The sequence below is a fragment of the Labeo rohita genome, chromosome 23 (assembly GCF_022985175.1).
Source record: "Labeo rohita strain BAU-BD-2019 chromosome 23, IGBB_LRoh.1.0, whole genome shotgun sequence".
Taxonomy (NCBI): Eukaryota; Metazoa; Chordata; class Actinopteri; order Cypriniformes; family Cyprinidae; genus Labeo; species Labeo rohita.
Genome location: NC_066891.1, coordinates 19,593,326 through 19,614,008, shown reverse-complemented (window position 1 = coordinate 19,614,008; position 20,683 = coordinate 19,593,326). Strand labels below are relative to the sequence as shown.

At 36.3% G+C, this 20,683-nt stretch overlaps 2 protein-coding genes across 2 annotated transcripts; one reads left to right on the top strand and one right to left on the bottom strand.

The window, feature by feature from the left end:
- Window positions 1–1,436: 1,436 nt before the first annotated feature.
- Window positions 1,437–12,821, bottom strand: trpc4apb (transient receptor potential cation channel, subfamily C, member 4 associated protein b). Its single transcript, XM_051097092.1, has 19 exons — window positions 12,668–12,821; window positions 12,283–12,411; window positions 12,064–12,180; window positions 10,833–10,890; window positions 10,659–10,714; window positions 10,435–10,563; window positions 9,856–10,057; window positions 9,568–9,753; window positions 9,340–9,482; window positions 7,213–7,341; window positions 7,066–7,124; window positions 6,877–6,978; window positions 6,703–6,786; window positions 6,491–6,581; window positions 5,768–5,908; window positions 5,566–5,677; window positions 5,368–5,480; window positions 2,289–2,495; window positions 1,437–2,198 (listed from the first exon to the last, which is right to left on the bottom strand). The coding sequence occupies exons 1-19, from the start codon at window positions 12,788–12,790 to the stop codon at window positions 2,061–2,063; spliced, it is 2,319 nt and encodes a 772-aa protein (XP_050953049.1). The 5' UTR covers window positions 12,791–12,821; the 3' UTR covers window positions 1,437–2,060.
- Window positions 12,822–14,911: 2,090 nt separating this feature from the next.
- Window positions 14,912–20,411, top strand: emp3b (epithelial membrane protein 3b). The gene is made up of 5 exons (XM_051096966.1): window positions 14,912–15,094; window positions 15,770–15,862; window positions 15,983–16,085; window positions 17,057–17,197; window positions 17,322–20,411. The coding sequence occupies exons 2-5, from the start codon at window positions 15,785–15,787 to the stop codon at window positions 17,495–17,497; spliced, it is 498 nt and encodes a 165-aa protein (XP_050952923.1). The 5' UTR covers window positions 14,912–15,094; window positions 15,770–15,784; the 3' UTR covers window positions 17,498–20,411.
- The last annotated feature ends 272 nt before the right edge of the window (window positions 20,412–20,683 follow it).

Genomic DNA, 20,683 nt, shown 5'->3' with positions numbered 1-20,683 from the left:
CAAACACTCGTCTTGTCTTGCTCTTCCCGAACTCTGTTTTTATCCGGTTCATAACAGTTAGGGTCTGTCGAAAAACTCCAACTCTCATCTTCAAAATCGTCCTATATCGCTTTTACCTTTTTTTGTTAAGGGTGTTTGATCTTCTTTGCGTGTTCACTTTGCAAAGACTGGGTCGAAACTTCTGCAGCGATGTAGGATGATTTTGAAATGATTTTTTAAGTTGAGGGAGAAAATACGATCAGAGTTTTGCAACATACCCTAACTGTCTTGAGCCAGAACACACAGAGTTCAGGGAGAGAAAGACAAGACGACCGTTTGAGATTAAAAAGTATTTAAATTGTATTTTTTAAATTAAAATAACCGATCGTTTTGCTAGATAAGACCCTTCTTTCTCACCTGGGATCATTTACAACCGCATTTGGGATCGTTTGAAGCAACATTTAAACTGCATTTTGGAAGTTCAAACTCGGGGCACCATAGAAGTCCATTATATGGAGAAAAATCCTAAAATGTTTTCCTCAAAAACACAATTTCTTTACGACTGAAGAAAGACAGACATGAAGCTCTTGGATGACAAGGGGGTGAGTACATTATCTGTAAATTTTTGTTCTGGAAGTGGACTTCTCCTTTAAGGAATAATTGACGACGAGCCGTTGAATTATTAAAAAATAACGCACACCAGAGGTGATGCTACGGCCAAAAGACATTAAGTGTGTGTGAATTACTTAGTCAAGTTCATCTGCTCCCAAAACTTCGTCGTTATTACCTCACTACTAAGAAATCTCATGTAGCTTTTAAAATCGTCAGAGCAGTGCCGACAAGACGTTTCTGTGCACGTGTATGTATTCCTGTGTAGAGTGTGCGTTTGTAATGGAGAGGGAGCGGGAGAAATCGAGTATAATTTCCGTACATAATAAAACTTAATTAAAAACTTAATAATTTTGTGGCAAAACCAGAGAAGTTATTTGCCGTTTTTATCCTATTGTTCACTATATTTATTTGCTTGGTCAGTGTTGTGGGTTTTGGTTCTTTTGCTGTTGTAGGCTGTAAGAACCTTTGAAACAACTGAAATCATTTGGCGAAGTGATATGGACATGTAATGCGGTCAATACCTGCCTGGGACTACTTTAACTGTGCTTTCCCAGCCAATCAGATTCAAGCATTTAACTGAATGAACTTTTACTAATAAAATAGATTAGATATTGGATCGCTACACTATATTACTCAACAACGAGGAATAAAAACGCTGTTTTTTAAGTTACCAAACTCAGCTTCATTGTTTGTAGAGAGAGACGCACAGAGACAGGTACAGTAATTCACATATGCGACTGTCATCTCTCTCTCATTCATTCAAATAAATGTGCTCTTACTGCTAAACGCGCATTATCTCTTACTTAATATCACTTTATAATCTAACAAATGTAGTTGAACCGTGCTTGTGATAAAACGTCTTTATTTTCTTCTGTTGCTTTTGTGTTGTCACTCTGTGAGTTTGGGGCTGAAAAGTTAAATTTTTAGATAAAGTGAGAACTACATACATAATAACATAAATATACAAGCAGTATGTAAACTAAGCCGATCACCAATATTAGACATTAGAATGTCACTGAATTAAACAGGCTTTTTTGCAGTAAGGGACAGTGGGCAGTGAGGCTCTTCCTGACTACTTCCAGGAGTTTGTCATGTCTGGTTGTGTAAATGACAAGCCAACCTACAGGAGGCGAGAGAACTCAGCACTAGAGAACAAGGCAGCTGTAATTCTACAGACCAACTGAAAAACATCCAGACTCTAGTGCCACTGCAAACACAAACACACCTACAGTGGCATTATGTATTCCCAAGCACAATCATTTCACATTTAATACTTTGAGCCAACACACATTCATGCTATTGAACAAGAGCAAATCAATACCCTCAGCGCCATGAATACCCAGACACACTTGCAACCACTCACTCACACACACACACACCTATTCTGTAATGCATCTGAACAGACTAGGTCTTATAAACTTAGGCATGATGTAATTCTGATGTAAAGAGAGTCCTCTCAGTGTCTATAGTCACAGCTCCAGGAAGTCTCTGTCCAGGTCCCTGTAGGCTTCATCAATGTAGGTGGCAATAGCACAGTGTGAGCTTCTTCCAGAGCCCAGCAGCACCGAGACCGTCTCCTTCCAGTATGTGAAGGGAATACAAGAACTCTGTTTTTGGAAAGAGATAGAATTTTTTATGCCTTAACAGCTCAAAGCCATGACAGAATTTGTGTGTTTGATCAATTGAGCCGAGCTCACGTTTTCCAGGCAGGTGCTGTCCTTGTCCTTGTTGAGGTAGTGGTGCTGCCAGAAGCGCAGCAGGTTGTGGAAGTTGTTGAGCAGGCAGCCGGGGTATTTCTCTGCATATTCCTTCTCTCGCAGAGCGCTCAGGTAGAAAGGCAACTTGCCCCGTCTCCGTGCCAGCATCAGAATCACCAGACTGGTGTTCAGACAGCTCACGTTCTCCTGTGATTGATCAAAATCATGGCAATCGGTTTTAACGGTCAATAACATATAATAAAAAAGAAAATCAGTAACACTTTATTTTACGGTGTCTTTGTTACATGTTACATGTACTTACTATAGTAATAACAAATACATTTTGCATAATTACATGCATCTAACTAATGAGGAGCTAAGCATGGCATGGAGAATCAGAAAAACTGAAACAATGAGTAATTTTAGGATAATTTTAGTCAAAATGGTTGAAAAATCATAAATACAGCCACTAGTAATATGATTTAATATATTATCACTGTTGACCAATAGGTGGTGCTGTTATCAGTGTGTTGTGTGTGAGCTGACAACGTGACACACAAAGTTTGGTGTCAATATGTCAAAAGCTTTGCAGAGATATACAGCCTCAGGCCATTGGTCGAGGAGGAGTTCGAAAAAGTAGGTTTTCAACAAAAATCAAAATGGTGGACAGGAAGTTTGGCCGACTGTGGCGAAATTGGTAATTTTGTAACAAAAATTTACAAGCATTTTTGAAAATTTCATTCTTAATGGTTACTGAATGGTTTAGCAATTTTGACCAATAGGTGGCACTGTTACCAAAAAATGTGGCTAGGTCAGTGTGAGGTGACAATGGCACATACAATGTTTGGTGTCAATATGTCAATGTTTTGCTGAGACACAGCCTCAGATGCAGTTTGGCATTATTCCAGCAACGCATTTGTTGATGTGTTAAGCGATAGCCATTCCATATCAAAATGGAATCCATAACTTTTTGCCAGCATGGTCTGAAGATGATCTAAATCAAATCTGGTGAAAATCGGACCAACGCTCTAGGAGGAGTTTGACAAAGTAGGTTTTCAACATAAATGAAAGCGGCGGACTATGGCAAAATTTGTATCTATGTTCTCGACATGACCCAAAAGAATACACTGCCCTCCAAAAGTTTGGAAACGCCCTAGAAAAGTGGGGTTTTGGACAATATTGGCATGAATCCTTTTTTTTTTCATTTTGCACTGATAAGGGACAACACAAACTACGAAAACATATTTTATTACATGAACAGTTTATACATAGAAAAAACTTACATTTTCGATTCATCAAAATATCCACCGTTAGCAGCTATTACAGCTCTGCATAATCTGGGCCTAAATTCATTGTATTCTAAACTTAATTGGCAATCAATTGTTGAAGCTATTAAGGTGTGTTGACCCAAAAATCTTTTAAAAACCTGGGGCAAGTTTAAACCTGTAACCAGGCATCCCAGCTGGCAAAGGGCCATGTCTGACTTTGACATGTATATATTGCCATTATTATGTAATCAAAATGAAAATTATTATTGCTGGTCTTCAATAATAATGTCAATTTACTTCAATGTATTTGCACCCAAAAGTGATAAGGATTTATGCTGATATCATCCAAAACCACACTTTGCCAGGGGTGTTTCCAAACTTTTGGAGGGCAGCATATACCGAGACGAGTTTGATTACAATAGCCCAATTCCGAATCTATAGAGACCAGTTTTGTGATTTTGGCCAAATCATTTAGAAGTTATAAGCAAAAATAGCCATTTTTCTTATGTCCTGACCACCAAGTGGCGCAGCACCGAAACTGTGCAAGTAGCCTCAGGTCATGGTTGTTATAACACACACCAAGTTTGGTCTCAATATGCCAAACCGTTTCAGAGATATAGCCTCACATCTATTTTTGCATATTCTTCGTCAAATTTGTTTGCACATTATTCAGGAACTGTTTGACTAATCAACTTGAATTCTATAAATTTTTGTCAGCATGGTCTAAAGATGATCTGAGCCAATTTTGGTGAAAATCAGACAAACCGTCTAGGACAAATTTGAAAAAGTAGGTTTTCATACTATTAAAAATAGGGAAAAAATTCAGTATGTTGTTTCAAACTCGTAAGACCTTCATTCATCTTCAGAACGCAAATTAAGATATTTTTTAATGAAATCTGAGAGCTTTCTGACCTTACATGGACAGCAACACAACTACCACGTTCAAGGCCCAAGACTAACACAGAAATGAAGAAATTGTTGAATAAAGTTGTTATTTTTGGTTTCTTTGCACACGAAAAGTATTCTTATTCATAACATTATGGATGAACCACTGATGTCACATGGACTATTTTAACAATGTTTTTACAACCTTTCTGGGCCTTAAATGTGGTAGTTGCATTGCCGTCTATGCAGGTTTAGAAAGCTCTTGGATTTCATCAAAAATGTCTTAATTTACATTCAGAAGATGAACGAAGGTCTCAGGGGTTTGGAACGACATGAGAGTAATTAATGACAGAATTTTCATTTTTGTGTGAGCTATTCCTTTAAATGAGATGATTCGGTGTATTATTTTGGTCAGCAACCTTTTTATCATGAACAGCCATTTATGATATTCCTAATTCATGTGTTGTATTTGTAATTTATTATACTGGCCATTTTTAAAAGTATAAATTCATAAAACAATTGAAAAATTAAATTTCAGAGCTTTACATCTTAAAATCAAAAAAATTTATATAACAAATTTACAGTGTGAACCTACTAAACCTTACTGTATATGCGTGTGATCGTTTCTCCAAACTGTAATATTAATAAAGTAGCACACCACCATCATTAAATTGTGTGTGGAGTTGAAAAACTCCTATATTGCTGCCAGTAACTTCATCTGCTCTGAAATACAGCAGAACTGTGAACTGTCAGCCACTAAATCGCACAGGAACGATTACTTCGAAATGCAGATCATCATGCAGGTGTGAAGAACTTCAGCTAAATGAAACGCATCTCTCTTGCTATTGCTCATGTGCATGTTATTATCCCTCCTCATGCCATAGGTTACCGACCTCTGACACGAAACATAAAATTTTAAAACTTACCTGAGTGAGGGTTTGGACATTGATGATGCTGGTCAGTCTGAAAAGGAAGGACAACCTGTTTTCCACTTGAGCCATGTAGGACAAGAGGCGACACTCTGAAAACACTTCAACCACTAAGTAAAAGAGACAAAGAAACACATTTTTAAAACTCATCTTTCATCAGTCTTTCAATTAATCGTTCAATCACTTGAGTCAAACCTTTCATATCTTTCGTCTGGCTCTCAAAGCGGTCCAGAGACAGGACGATACATCTCACCAGCATGTTAGAGTCCACCAGAGAGCTGTTGATCTGAGTCAGGAACATCTGAAACTGAGGGAGAAAGACACATTTGAGATCTACTGGATTATTTCAGTGTGTCAGCCATATGATAAACCACAAAAGGTCTGACAGTAAACCCACCTTCTCCTCAGTGTTGACATATTTATTAAATCTTTTGAAGGCATCGATGTTGAACTTCATAAGCTCACCAAGTAGGTCAAAGTAGCTCTGAAGGACGTCATGTGACTTGCAGCCACTGTCAATGATGCAATATAAAATATGCTGAAAGAAGAAAATTATGAGATTACTTAATAGTCCTATGATTGTACACTACATTTCAAAAGTTTGGGGTCGGTTAAGGTTTTTAAGAAGTATTGAAAAATGTTCTGCTGCATTTATTTGATCAAAAATACAGCAATATCTGAAATATTAGTACAATTTGATATGGCTGTTTTCTATTTTAATATATTTTAAAATGTAATTTATTTTCAGCAGCCATTACTCCAGTCTACAGAGTCACATGGTCCTTCAGAAATCATCCTCATATGCTGATTTGCTGCTCAAGAAACACTTCTTATTATCAATGTAGAAAACAGTTATCCTGCTTAATACTTTTGTGGAAACAGTGATACACTTTTTATTTCAGAATTCTCTGGTCAATAGAAATTTAAAAATATCAATTTATTAGAAATAGCAATATTTTGTAACATTATAGATGTCTTCGATGTCACTCTTGAACAATTTAATGTATCCTTGTTAAATAAAAAATAGTAGTTACTTTGAAGAAAACAAAAAAATTTATTGAACCCAGGTAGTGTATGTTCACACAGACAATGAAATGCATTACACACAAACTTTGCTCACCTCTAACAAGCCTCTTCTGAGAAGGAACACTTGATCTGCATATGATGGCGTTCCTCTTAAAAAACTCTCCACTGCTCTTGCCTGCCAGAACCTGAAGCGAGTTGTGTAAATAATATGGAGAAATGTCAAATTCAAGACACAAGATGTCTATCATGAAATGAAGAGGTCAGTAAATGGAAGAAAACATCACAAAATGTAACTAAAGATCTCACCTGAATGAAGAATCAATTGGCTCTTTCTTCATGACTGAGATTAACCGTGTAAGAAGACCCTTTTTACCATCACAGACAAGATTCCTGTAAACCAATAAACCAAAGTTAACATAAACCGATTAACGAGAAATTCAAAACTTGAAAATAAGGAAGAACTTTAGTAATGAGACATGCCTGTCCGTGTTATTCAGTGCCTCCATTTCAAAGATGTTCGCATTCAGGTAGATGTCACTCAGTTCATTCAGCTCCTGTCCACTTAGAAGAAGGTATTTATTCCTGTGAACAACACAGTATGTTTACTATCAGACCAGTGGATTTTTTTTTCTGTTTTAGCATTTCTTTGCATCTCTTTGTGATACTCACTCATGGTGGTCACTGAAGCTCTGCAGCAGTCTGAGGAACTGGATCTTGAAAGAGATCTCCTAAAGAAGAGAGGAAAAGAGGTGTATTCTCACACTGTAACCATCCATATGTAAGAGTCAATGAAATAATAAAAGGGCTGCTTCTTACTGGACTGCAATCACAGTTCTGGTTCTGCCGATGTAGGACGTGACCAGAAGGCTGCCTTCTCCAGATCAGCTTATCAAACAGGTTATTGAGTCCCGGAATTAACTTGAACTCCGCCAACATTCTGTGAACCTGTCACAAGAGTGGAAAAACACAAAGGAGAAAAAATAAAGCTTTAAAATACACTACCATTCTAAAGTGTGGAAAAAAATAAAGGATTAGTTCACTTTCAGATTAAAAATTTCCTAATAATTTACTCACCCCCAGTGCATCCAAGATGTTCATGTCTTTCTTTCTTCAGTCGAAAAGAAAATTAAGGTTTTTGAGGAAAACATTCCAGGATTTTTCTCCATATATTGGACTTCAATGGTGGCAAACTGGTTGAAGGTCCAAACTGCAGTTATTGCAGTTATTCTCCAGAGTAAACAAGCACACCACCATCTTTAGAATATTGTCTCTGAACTTCCGTTTGTGCGGTAGCTCTGTATTTTTCTATGGCATCACTGTCTATAAGTAACTTAGCTGAAAAAATGGATTTATGTATTGTAGAATTAACAAAAGGTATTGTGGGCATTATAAGCAAATGTCTTAACAAATGTCAGTACACCATAGGGCTGGGCAATTTTTCAGATTTTATCGATTAATTTGTATTTTAATGTTTTGCCAGGATTTTATTTTTTGGAAATTGAGGAATCACGATTTTGAATAGAAATATTACCAAATGTTAGAATTAGTCACTTTGACAATATGCCAATGATAACAGTGAAAAAAAAAGTACAATTCAATTGGATGTCGGCTCACGTGATTAACTGCTCGTGTGACACGCTCATATTGCTAGGTGACATTCATACACAATGTGCTTTTGTGTTGACAAAGGTGTGATGTGGGCAGTGGAATAAGAAAAATATGCAAAAAGGTGGGAGTGTGTGACTGTGTTTTTATGCCATTTCATGCTTGAGACGCTGAAAGAGTGAAACGCGTCCATAAAAACAATGGAAAAGCAGCACAAACCTGTGAAGAACTACTAATGTAAGTCTTATGTTTCATGTTTGCATCATGAAAAAGTTACTTGAATCATGTTGTAGTTACATTTTCATACTGACTAGTTAAAAATCATTAAAAAAAAAAAAAAAAAAAAAAAAAAAAAGAGAATGGGTCAGTTATGAAAAAAAAAAAAAAAAAATCGAGATTTTTAATTTTTTGCCATATCACCCAGTGCTAGTAGACCAGGAAGATTTTAAAATGAGCGGTTCATTCTTAAATCTGTCAGATTACTGTGGAAATACATCCGAAAGACAGAAGACAGCAAACGCAGCACTAAAAAAGTGACAGGTCTACATAATGACAATAAGCATCTTATTTAGCAAAACAACAGGTCATTTTCTAAAAAAAAAAATGAATTAAATATATACTTTTTAACCACAAATGCTTACCTTGCACTAACTCTGCGATGTGCATGCTCATCTTCAAGCATTGCATAATCATGCCCGGTTAGTTCGTCTGTGCACTTCAGTTTAAAAAGGTAAAGTAGAGAAAAAAAAACCTCCATCTCATTTTCTCCTCCAACTTCAAAATCATCTGACACACTTTTTTTTGTAAAGTGTGTTTGATTTTCTTTGCACGTTCGCTTTGTAAACACTGGGTCGGTAGTTTTCCTATGTCACGTGTGCATGATTACGTGCTAGTGCAAGATGAGCATTTGTGGTTAAAAAAGTATATACATTTTTATTTTTTTTTTTAGAAAATGACAGATCATTTTGCTAGATAAGACCTTTATTCCTCGGCTGGAATTGTGTAGAGCCTTTTGAAGCTGCATTGAAACTGCAGTTTGGACCTTCAACCCATTGGCCATCATTAAAGTTCACCATATGGAGAAAAATCCTTGAATGTTTTCTTCAAAACCCTTAACTTCTTTTCAGCTGAAGAAAGAAAGACATGAACCTCTTGGATGACATAGGGGTGAGTAAATTATCAGGAAATTTTTATTCTGGATGTGAACTTATCCTTTAATGGTTACTACACCTACTAGTCAACCTTATTAAGTGACTAGTAGATCATCCTGACTCATTCCATTTGTTAGTACTAATAAATGAAATTAATAATATTATTAATCCGCACACATCACGTTACCTGATTTCGCTGTCGGCCCATAAGCATCACACACAGCACGTAGAGAACTTCGACTTTATACATGATCTCGTGCACAATCTTCATAGACTGGGGCAGCCTGTGTCTGAGCGGGCTAGAGGACAGGGAGCTCTCATCAGATGACTCTGAAAGATAGTCAGTAAGAGTGGGTGAGACCAAATAATGCAGCTAATGGAAATAAACAGAGCGTGAAAGAGAGGAAGATCTCACCTGTACTGCTCTGCTCTGCCTCTTCAATTGCTAACTGCATGAGAGCGTCCAGCACCAGTGCATTGTCAAGCCAACTGTGCCAGTCCTCCAGCTCCAGCCGGGCAGAGGCACCTGTCGCCTCTGTAACTTTCCGTGTGGCGAGTTTACAAAGACGCTCAATGAAGCCTGGGATATTCAACAGAGCCACTGCAGAAAGATCAAAATGTGTGTGTGATTGCATGACACATTTATAACCCTGTCATCATCTGTGTCAACATTTTGTGTGGATTAACTGCAAAGTTTTCTAACCCTGGTTGCTCTCAGCACGTGATGGACATGTGCTGGTCTTTTGCTGGGTACTTCGGGCTAGAAGGGTGTGTTTGTCATCTACACCCACATCTGGCTCCGATATCGTGACTGAGAGGATACGACAGAAGTTGGCCAGCTGCTGCTGGTTGAAGCTCTGGACCAGACTGGCCAAGTTGGGAATTTCTTCAAGCTGGATAATTTCCTAAAGTTTAAACAGCAAAAAAAGAGATTTGCTACATAGCTAAGGTGGAGATTACAGTTGTAAAAATCATACAAAATACACTTTTTTAAATGCAATTTAGTTCTATAATGCAAATCTGAATCTTCAGCATCATTACTCTGGTTTCAGTGTCACATGATTCTTCAAAAATCATTCTAATATGCTGATTTTATGCTCTGTTTTTGTAACACATATACATGATATTGATATTTCAAATAAAAATCGTATGTAAAATAAAAGTTCTATCACTTTTGATCAATTTAATGCATCCTTGCTGAATAAAAGCATTAATTTCTTTCAAAAGATAATTATAAAAAATGCAAACATTTGAATAACAGTGCACATTCATTGGCTTTTACCTTCCGAACGCTCAAAATGTCCTCGATAAGAGTGGCAGTTTGTAGGAAAACCTTTTTATTGGACATGAGAGTAAACAGAAACATGACGAAATCCTCCCTCGCTGCAAGGCTTTTTGTAACGCCCTCTGTCTGTCACACAAAATCAAAGGCTGTTACTCATAAGGAAACAAGCTAAGTAACTCAGAATTATTAATTCAGCGTCATGCACATTTTTTTACACTTACACATATACAGCAGTTGTACAGGACACTTAGACAATCCTTGATGAGATCATCACTCACTAAAAATCATAAAGCAAACCTTTAATGACTGGGGTAGAATCACTATAAACGAATTATATTTCTGCTACTAAATTATAGAATTAAAGGAGCTTGGATTTATTATTTAAATAAGCTTACGTATGGGTAGGTCTCCCTGTACTGTGAGCGTCGGCCGCATCAGAATCTCTACAAATAACTGCGGACCAATGACAAAAGCATACTGAGTAACTAACAAATCTGCATTCTGCAATTATGATAATTATGGTATCAGCCAAACTGGTTTCTAGTAAATTAAAACATTATGATTCCAAGCAGGTACAGCACTGGATGTATTATTTTGTATGAGTTCACTTTCTGCTGTCTTTTCTACACTGCAAGAGTGGAATAAGAGGACAAAGCTGAGAACATGTAACACAGTACTCGGTGAGAAGCTCTTGCCACTTAAGTTCTTGTGAGTATCAATGTTATAATAAAATATCAAGTGTTACAATATTTTATTGACAGATAAAAATACACCATGATGGAACAATGGGAATCTGAGTATATTAAAGTTAATTATTTGTAGCACAAATCTGGTTGCGATTTTCAGAGCATTCATTTATAAATATACATACTGAGCTGTTTATTATCAGAAAATGAATGCATTTACATTCAAAATCATTCTAATATGCTGATTTGGTACTCAAGAGGCATTTTCTTATTATTATCAATGCTGAAAACAGCTGAGCTGTTTAATATTTTCATAGGAACTGTAATATATATTTTTTCAGGATTCTTTAATGAATTATTATTGTTATTATAAGATAATTCCATGCAAATGTCAACCTTACCATAAATAGCTTTTACTATACTGATAGCACAGATGTCAACATTTGGTGATTCAAATATCCATGTGAAGTCTCTCTTAAACTTTTTAAAGCATTTTTTTAATGCCTGATTTTCCATTGTCTGGTAAGTGCTATTTTCAGGCTTGTGACATCTATAACAATTCATATTCCTCATAAATAGACATCAAAATTAAAATAAAGTAACAATTATATGTTCTGTGAAGAGCCACTGCTTCTCTATTTGTTGGGTATTATTGAGTCTGGTTTGTGCATTTTAATTAGCAGAAATCCTACAAAGTACGTATTCTCTCAAAAACGTCCTTATTATTGTGATTTCCCTTTTTTAACATAGAAAACTCAGGCAAGGACTGATATTGTTCTGATGTTTAGACTCTATCAACAAGGGTTTATTAAAATATAAACAGATGGTATATTGGTAAAACATACCTTCTCTAAGCATTTATACGTCACATCCACAATGCTAGATTTGCCCTATTATTATTTATCAAGTCAGGCGCAATATTTAATTATGAAAAACTCACATCAACTCCTCCAAACAGGTCAAATGTATATGTATTGGGTGAAACTGACTCCTGTGGTGTTTTGCGCTCCTCTGTGACAAATGACATAGCCTCCATAGACAGCAATGATGACAGCTCCTGTACAATCACAAAACAACTCAGTTAACATCTAATCGCAGATATTACAAATGGGTTTCAGGCCATGCATTGTGTGTGAACAAACAAGGAAATCTTGAATACCATAACCATGCTGTGAATCTTGGAGAGATCGCTGTTAGGATGGCTGCTTTCGTGAAGTCGCCTCAATAACACTGGTATCCCCTGCCATTGAGCTCTTTTATCTCTTTCCTCCAGAAGAGCTACAGGTAACTGCATTTGACAACACAATCACAACACTTGTCAAATACAACAAACAAACTTCAAATAAGACAAACAGACACTATATTATTCTGCACATTGTCATAATTGATTATTTTAGCACTAAGTAAGAGTGTCTCGATTAAACGCTATATATTTTTGTTTGAGAGCTATTTTATATTTATGGCTCTTCGGGGCCTCGTATGTAAACAGTGTCTCAGAAACGCTTTGGAGGTAGTTTAGAGCTTCATATGATTTACGATCTCACCTGAGACCCTCTAGTCAACCCAACACCCGTGATTTGCCCTTGTCGGATTTTATTAAAAACGTTTTTGCATGTATTTCCTCTGCTTGTTTGGGTTCGTGAAAACCCAGAGCTCCTTGTCGCCATTGCTGTTCCTCTGACGTTGTGACGTTGAGAAGTTTCCACGAACCCAGCGGGGAAGACAGAGTTAATTCTGCTCCCTACTGGACTGGCGTGGAAACTACAAGCAGCGGAATAACGTGTTACTGACTGAATTACAGCTGTACAACTCATAGACGACCCTCTGATGCTGTCCGTTTGGTGCCTATTTCTGAGACGTTATTGTCAAAACACATGTGATTTTATATTTATACGTTCAAATGATAAAAAAAATAAATATCTACCTTATTTTTCCGTAAGAGCGGGCATGGCCATTTGTAAATTTTATGGGTGTGGCATCCGGTCTCATTGCATCCAGCTATTTTTAGTTGTACAAAACAGTTTGTTTTGCTGCTTGATATTGCAAATTGGTGTTAATGTATTATCTTTATTATGAGCACACTAGTTTGTAGTGCAAACGGGTTTACTGCTGGTTGGCTGGTTTTATCTGGTCATCTAGGCTGGTTTTAGCTGTTTTTTTTCAGCAGGGATGTTTACTGCATGTTGTTATTCTCGTTGAAGTCTCCAGTTCAACTTCCGTGTTGATTAATATTATTTGGTCTCTTGAAAAGTCATAAAGACAAAAAATCATGCTTATTATGGGGTAAACCACATTTTCATAAACATCCCTTCCTTATGGTTTTTAAACCTGATGCGTACCATTTAATCAGAAAATTTTAAAAAGTACATTCTTACTTAGAAACAAAAACAATGACATTGTAATAATAATTTTTAAGTGCAATCAACTAAGTCATTTCAACAAATTACATTCAATGATTTTTAATAATAATAAGTTTGTACTACTCATAAAGTTGAAAACTGCTTAACTTATTTAAAACTTGTTGTAAATGTTGTCTTATTATCATCTTTTACAGCATATACTATTAAATCAAAGTTGTTTATTTTTTACTTCAAATAATAATTATTAACTATATATACTTCCAGAAAAGTTTTTGCACAGTAAGATTTTTAATGGATTTATTTGATTCAAAATACAACAAAAGCAGTAATACTGTGAAATATTTTTACTATTTAAAATAACTGTTTTATATTAGAATATATTTTAAAATATATTTAATTTTAATTTAGCAAGGATGCTTTAAATTGATCAAAAGTGATGATAAAGACATTTATAATGTTACAAAGGATTTCTATTTCTATTTCCTTCTACTCATCAAAGAAACCTGAAAAAAGTCTACTCAGCTGTTTTCAACATAATAATAATAAAAATGGTTTTTTTGAGCAGCAAATCAGAATATTAAAAGGATCATGTGACTGGAGTAATGATGCTAAAAATTCAGCTTTGAAATCACAGGAATAAATTTCCAAATATATTCAAATAGAAAACTTAAATTTTAAAATTATTTTTTTTAATAATTTTAAATATTTTTTTTTTATTATTTTTTTAAATTATTATTATTATTATTATAGATTTTAAATGTTTTTAAACTAGTGAACAGCAAGCATTTAGGGTTTTATTGTACAGTGATGTAAGCCAATGAGTATTTTTAAAGCAAAATATGCTTAGGCTATTTATTTTTATATCATCACCCTACTGCAGTTGTTATGAACTTGTTATATGAACTTAAAAATAACATAAAATAACTCTTTAGATTATTTAATAAATTACTTTGTATACTTTATTTTAATCCCCAGTGAAAACATAGTTTTTAACTAATGGTATCCGATACAACGGACATATGTATTTTCAGTTATGTAAAGATTGTATTGTAGTGAATGTATCTGTAACATCTGTATAAATAATACAGATGTATAGATAACATAACATATAGAAATGATGATTTTCCCTAGTTCCACCTACATTTACTGTACACAGCATGACAAATAAACATTTGAGGTTCCTGTACTTTTCCCAATTTAGGTGGCTTTCCCTTCCCTGTTAAATGACCATAACTCCATCTCTTGGGCGATGATGAATGAAACCCACACACATATAATCAACATCATCAAAGGAGATTGAAGTTTTGATAGAAACCCATAGGAACCCAGCGCACACCCTCTGAGATGATAAACGTCCAGTAAGGAATGAGAGACGTGTGCCCATGCTCATGCGTTTCCTGAACACACAAGGAGGATCTGATGGGACTGTGTGCAGGACAACAGCACTAACTCAGCGACGAGGAAATGGGCGTTTGCTGAAGTTGACCCCAAAAAATCGTCCAATTTACTGGTGAGCCGAAAAGGGCGGAGAGTAGCAGCAGACCAGAATAAACACGGCACGGTGCTTTAATACATAGTATACTTGCCTTTGCTGGACTTGGATCACATTTGGTGAGTTTACCTTTTATTCTGCTCTGCTTTTACTATAGTTTATAGTTTCAAATGGTAGAATAAATCATAAAAACAAAACCTGAACCATAAAATACAACAGCATAACACTTTACCACATCAAACTCTGCTGTGAATATAACATGATTTTAACAACATCATATAATTTTATCACAGTCAGAAGTGTAAAAAATCATTTTAGAAATGTGGTACTGTAACAATCTCACGGAATATTACAAGACCGGTTATGGGAACATGACTTTTTCCAAGACTTTTGTTCTCTAGTTTTGCCCTGAGGGAAAGCATGTGTCTCAAGACTTGTGTGAATGTGTGCCTTCATTTCTCAGCTCTGGACTTCAGCCATAGTCATTTACTCAGTATTTTTACTTCCTGCCCTTTTCCATCTTTAAGTTTTGGAAAAAGCCGATTTGTTAAACCTCTTGTGTTCACAAAAAACCCGAGGGCAATTGTACAATAATGCAGTTGTATCTTGAACCCTCCATTGAACATCAAACAAAATAATACATAATACAAATTAAATAACATTTGAACAATTATTTAAAACATGTTATGTGACATGTTTATATTAAAAAAATCATACACAAAATATTTTACGTATTTTCACAAAGTAAAATATGTGTCCAAAAATTCAGATGAGAACGTTTCAGATGTTGACAGGTGCTGTTTTTTACCATGGCCTCCCTTCTGGTGTTTGTCACACTGCTTCATCTCATCACGCTGGCGGTTCTGTTTATCGCCACCATGGAGAAGGTAAGTATTTGAGACTCTTTACAGCAGATCACCTTTCAAATCTATTTGACAGATCATTAGAATAGTGTGCATATCTCTGAAATCACTGATGCATATTTGATCTTCTGTGATTTAATTCAGTCCTGGTGGGTTTGGGACGGCACTGAACACTCAGACCTTTGGTACAACTGTCGATTTGACAATGAAACAGAGGCATGGTTCTGTGCATCATCAGAAGAGACAGGTAAAATAACACATTTGAGCACTCCAATGGTTTTGAAATATGTGAATTTACTCTAACACATACCAGTCAAAAGTTTTTGAACAGTAAGATTTTAAATGCTTTTTAAAGAAGTCACTTCTGCTCACAAAGCCTGCATTTATTTGATTCAATGTTTCAAATGTTTTTACTATTTAAAAAACCGCTTTCTATTTTAATGTATTTTTAAAATGTAATTTATTCCTGTGATTTCAAAGCTGAATTTTTGGCATCATTACTCCAGTCACATCATATTTCAGAAATCAATATTACTTTGATTTGCTGCTCAAAAACATTATTAATATGTTGAAAACGGCTGAGAAGATTATTTTTTAGGTTTCTTTGATGAATAGAAAGTTCAGATGAACAGCATTCATCTGAAATAGAAATCTTTTGTAACATTATAACTGATATCTTTATCATCACTTTAATTTAAAGCATAAATAAAAGTATTATTTTCTATAATTTCTTTTCCAAAAAATAAAATAAAATATAAAAATTATACTGACTCCAAGCTTTTGAATGGTATAGTGTATAATGTTACAAAAGCTTTTTATTTCAGATAAATGCTGATCTTTGTGTTCATCAAAGAAAGTACTCAACTGTTTTAAATATTAATAATAATAAACATTTCTTGAATAGCAAATCAGCATATTAGAATGATTTCCGAAGAATCATGTGTCACTGAAGACTGAAGTAATGATGCTGAAAATTTAGCTTTGATCACAGAAATAAATTACAATTTCAAACATATTTTTAGTTTTTTAGATAGTAAAAACATTTCACAATATTACTGATTTTGCTGTATTTTGGATCAATAAATGCAGGCTTGGTGAGCAGAAGAGACTTCTTTAAAAAACATTAAAAATCTTACTGTTCAAAAACTTTTGACTGGTAGTGTACATCCCCACTGTTCAAAGTCAAGCAGGATAGTCTCTATGTTTGGTTTCCACCAGAGTGGCTTCAGGCTGTCCAGGTTCTGATGGTCCTGTCTGTGGTTTTCTCCGCCATTTCATTCCTGATATTCCTTGGGCAACTTTTTACCATGTCTAAAGGAGGACTCTTTTACCTCACTGGCGTCTGCCAGGCCTTTGCCGGTAAGTGCTTCAACCTAACTTCCTTGACTACTCGAGGTCACCGTCTTCACCCAAAGCCAAAATACATAAACACACATTTCAGATGCTCAGAAAAATAATGTTCTGAAATGTTCTGTCTTCTCAGGCCTCAACACCTTCACCGCCGTGCTCATTTACACTCTGCACAATAGAGAAATCCTTCAGGACCCGCGGGAGCTGAGCTCGGGACGCTTCGGTTACTGCTTTTACTTGGCGTGGGTTTGCGTACCTTTGCTTCTGTGTAGCGGAATCATGTACATCCATCTGCGCAAAAGGGAATAGAAACAGGTCTCTTTAAAAAAAGGCAAGCCATGCGAAGAATGTGAGCTGTTGACATACTCCACTGATTGATTATATACTTTATGATAGCTTACGAGACATTTATTTTTTGCTTATTTAGACTGTATTTAGCCATATATACATATACACAAATGAAATATGGTCACAACGCAGCCCAAGATGACCACAGCTTAGTTAACTCTTAAAGGGCAACCACGACTAATCTATCTGATTAGCTGAATTGTATCTAATTTAATAATAAAAGGGGCCATGTAACTTAATCTTATTTCATACTGAAAGGGATACTTGTTGTAAACATTATAGCGGTATCCATATGCTAAAATTTTGAAGTTCAACAAACAATGAAAATTCTGTCATTAATGATTCACCCTCATGTTGTTCCAAACCTGTAAGACCGTTCATCTTCAGAACACGAATTAAGATATTTTTGATGAAATCCGAGTGCTTTCTTCTGTCTCAGTCTCCCCCGCGCGTTTACAAGAATACCACAACATATGCATGTCTAGCTGCAGACATGCACTTGAATTTTCAGACATGCGCTCACAGACAACTGCACTTCCGCAAATGACGTCACTTGCAGGCTATTTTATTTTTATTTTATTATTATTTTTTTTAATTGAATTTCAGTAGTCAGGTGGTGAAAACAAGAAAAAAAAACTGAGTACAATGTCAATCGCCACTCGCAATCGCCACTTGCACTCTGCTACCTGCAATTACACAAATTGTGCGTGTTGCCAATGAAGACAAGACACTGTGATGGTTAAACGATTAAAACTAATTTAACAGCATAACGTACAGGGTCCTGCAAGTCATCTGTAGGACAAGACCCGCAAATCCGTGGCCACAGAACAGCAGAATCTGTCTCTATTAAGCGTTTTCCTTCCATAGAAAACCATTAACACTTGGCTTAATATATTAAGATACATTAAGTGCCATTAAAAGATCAAAATTGTTATATAGTTTATTAATTTAATGTACTTCAAGGAAAGCATATGGCAATGAACACAATGCAAAAACTTTTATACTTGCCCAGTAAATGCTTAATGTGGCAAAAGTACTGATAAAGATCAAATTTAGTATAAACCTTATTGTTGACAAACTATATCCACCTGTTTCCGAGGGGCACTACTGTAAAAAAGAACGTGGGTACAACTTCCGGTGAGGTGGTGGTAGTAGTATAACAATAGTATTTTGTGTGCTAATTAAGTGTTTTTCGGATCATTGTTTAACGTTACTTTGTAAAGTTGCAAACCTTTATGAGAGATGTCGTTACGGTGCTCAGGGACAACATGTGCTGTTTGAAGCTGTGCTCCCACATCGTTAGCAAGTTTGGATCGCTAAATCATGAATGACCGTTAACTGGTGATGAGACATTTGAACCGAGGCTTCGGAGCTTGTGTTGCCCATGCCCAGTAGCTAGAGCTGTATCCCTTCTAGTCTTAACCGGGTGTGGGCCTCACTTTCTCTCCAGTCCCGTGCGCGACTCATTTTATGTGTCGGTTTGAACCTTGACATATTACTTATTTATTTATATTTTTAAATACCCTGTCATACAAGTAATATGAAAAATACAGATTATTTCAGGAAAACTGTAATATTTGCCATTGCAGTTCATATGTGTACATTGTTATTCTATTACATCATATAGATATTCGTACTAGCATTTAATGCCACAGTTTTTATGGGTAAATGAATTTATCAGAGGCAGAAATTCAACAAACAAACACACACACACTGTTAGATTTTTATTTGTGCAGGTAACATGAAACGATCTGTGAATGTTATGTCCGATGGAATTTCTTTTACAGGCTTTTGGCTGCTTTATTTTTTACTAACCACCAGATCTCGCTGTTTTAGACACTTGAAGCTTTGAATCTTTTCCCAAAACGGTCAGAGGAAAATGTCAGTTCTTCACTAGGCTTTATTTGCCCATCACTACTGTCAACTGTTGAATGAATAAGTGTCATGTCGCGCTTGTTTACTTTGAACCGGAAGACGCTCCCACTTTTGAGGCAAGGCCTCATGGGGCGTGGGAAACTTGTGGATACCAGCAGATATGAACATGCAATAAGAAATGCATTCAAGGGGTCATCGGATGCAAACTTCACTTTTACATGTTGTTTAAACATTAATGTGTGTTGGCAGTCTATGTACACATCTACCCTATGACAAAAATCCATGCAGTGGTTTTTAATTAATCTGTAAAAATAATATCCAGCTCGGTGTGTCACACCGACAGTGGCCACTAGCACGATAGTTGATTGACATCTTACCTCAGCTGCAGATCAACAGTCCAACCTCCATTGTTTTGATACCAGAGCAGGGATGTAAGTTAGACAAGAATATCTCAGATTGAGCGATTGGTGTGTTGTGTTGCTGGATGTAATAATGAACATAGACTGTAAAGAACATGGACGTAGTGTCTGTGACGTCACCCGTAGGTTTCTGAAGAGCATTTTTAAAGCTCTTAGTGGGCGGGAGTCAGCTGTCGCCATCTTGGAATCGCGTCATTGCATGTCACTCCTGGATAATTGAAAATGGGCAAATAGGTGGGACGTGGGTTGAGCTGGTTGCTGAAACCACGCCCACCTAGCGCGACGGTGGTAATCCACCTGTCATTCGAGTGGCCACGCCCTAAATTATGCAGAACTTTAAGGCCTCATATAAATTAAATGGATGAGTTATAAAAAAAAATTCACCCCCCTCACAGTCGAAGGGCAAAATTAGCGATATAGACCAAAACCACTTTTTGAACCAGGCTGTAAACATATTTTTTTTCTGCTGTGAAGTTGGGCATTTTAACATGGGGAGTCTATGGGATTGACTCCCTTTTGCAGCGTCTCTAGCGGCCAGTCAATGAACTGCAGTTTTAGTCACTTCCGTGTTGGCTTCAAGAGGGAGACCGGGAGGTTGCCGCTTGCTCCCGACATCTGAGCTGCTGAAGATGCAGTGGATTTCGTTTGTGAAAGGAAACCGCCTCCCGATCTACATAAATGAGTCTATATTCGCACAAGTCATTTGTGATCCAGCTTCACCTATACAGCAGAAGTTAGTATAAGGTTGTTTGTGAATCTCTGCAATCACCTTCCCTAATAACGTGCTAATTGGCAAGTTTCGCGGCTAAATGCCCTAAATGCGGCTAAAGTAAACAATCTCTCAGAGCAGCTC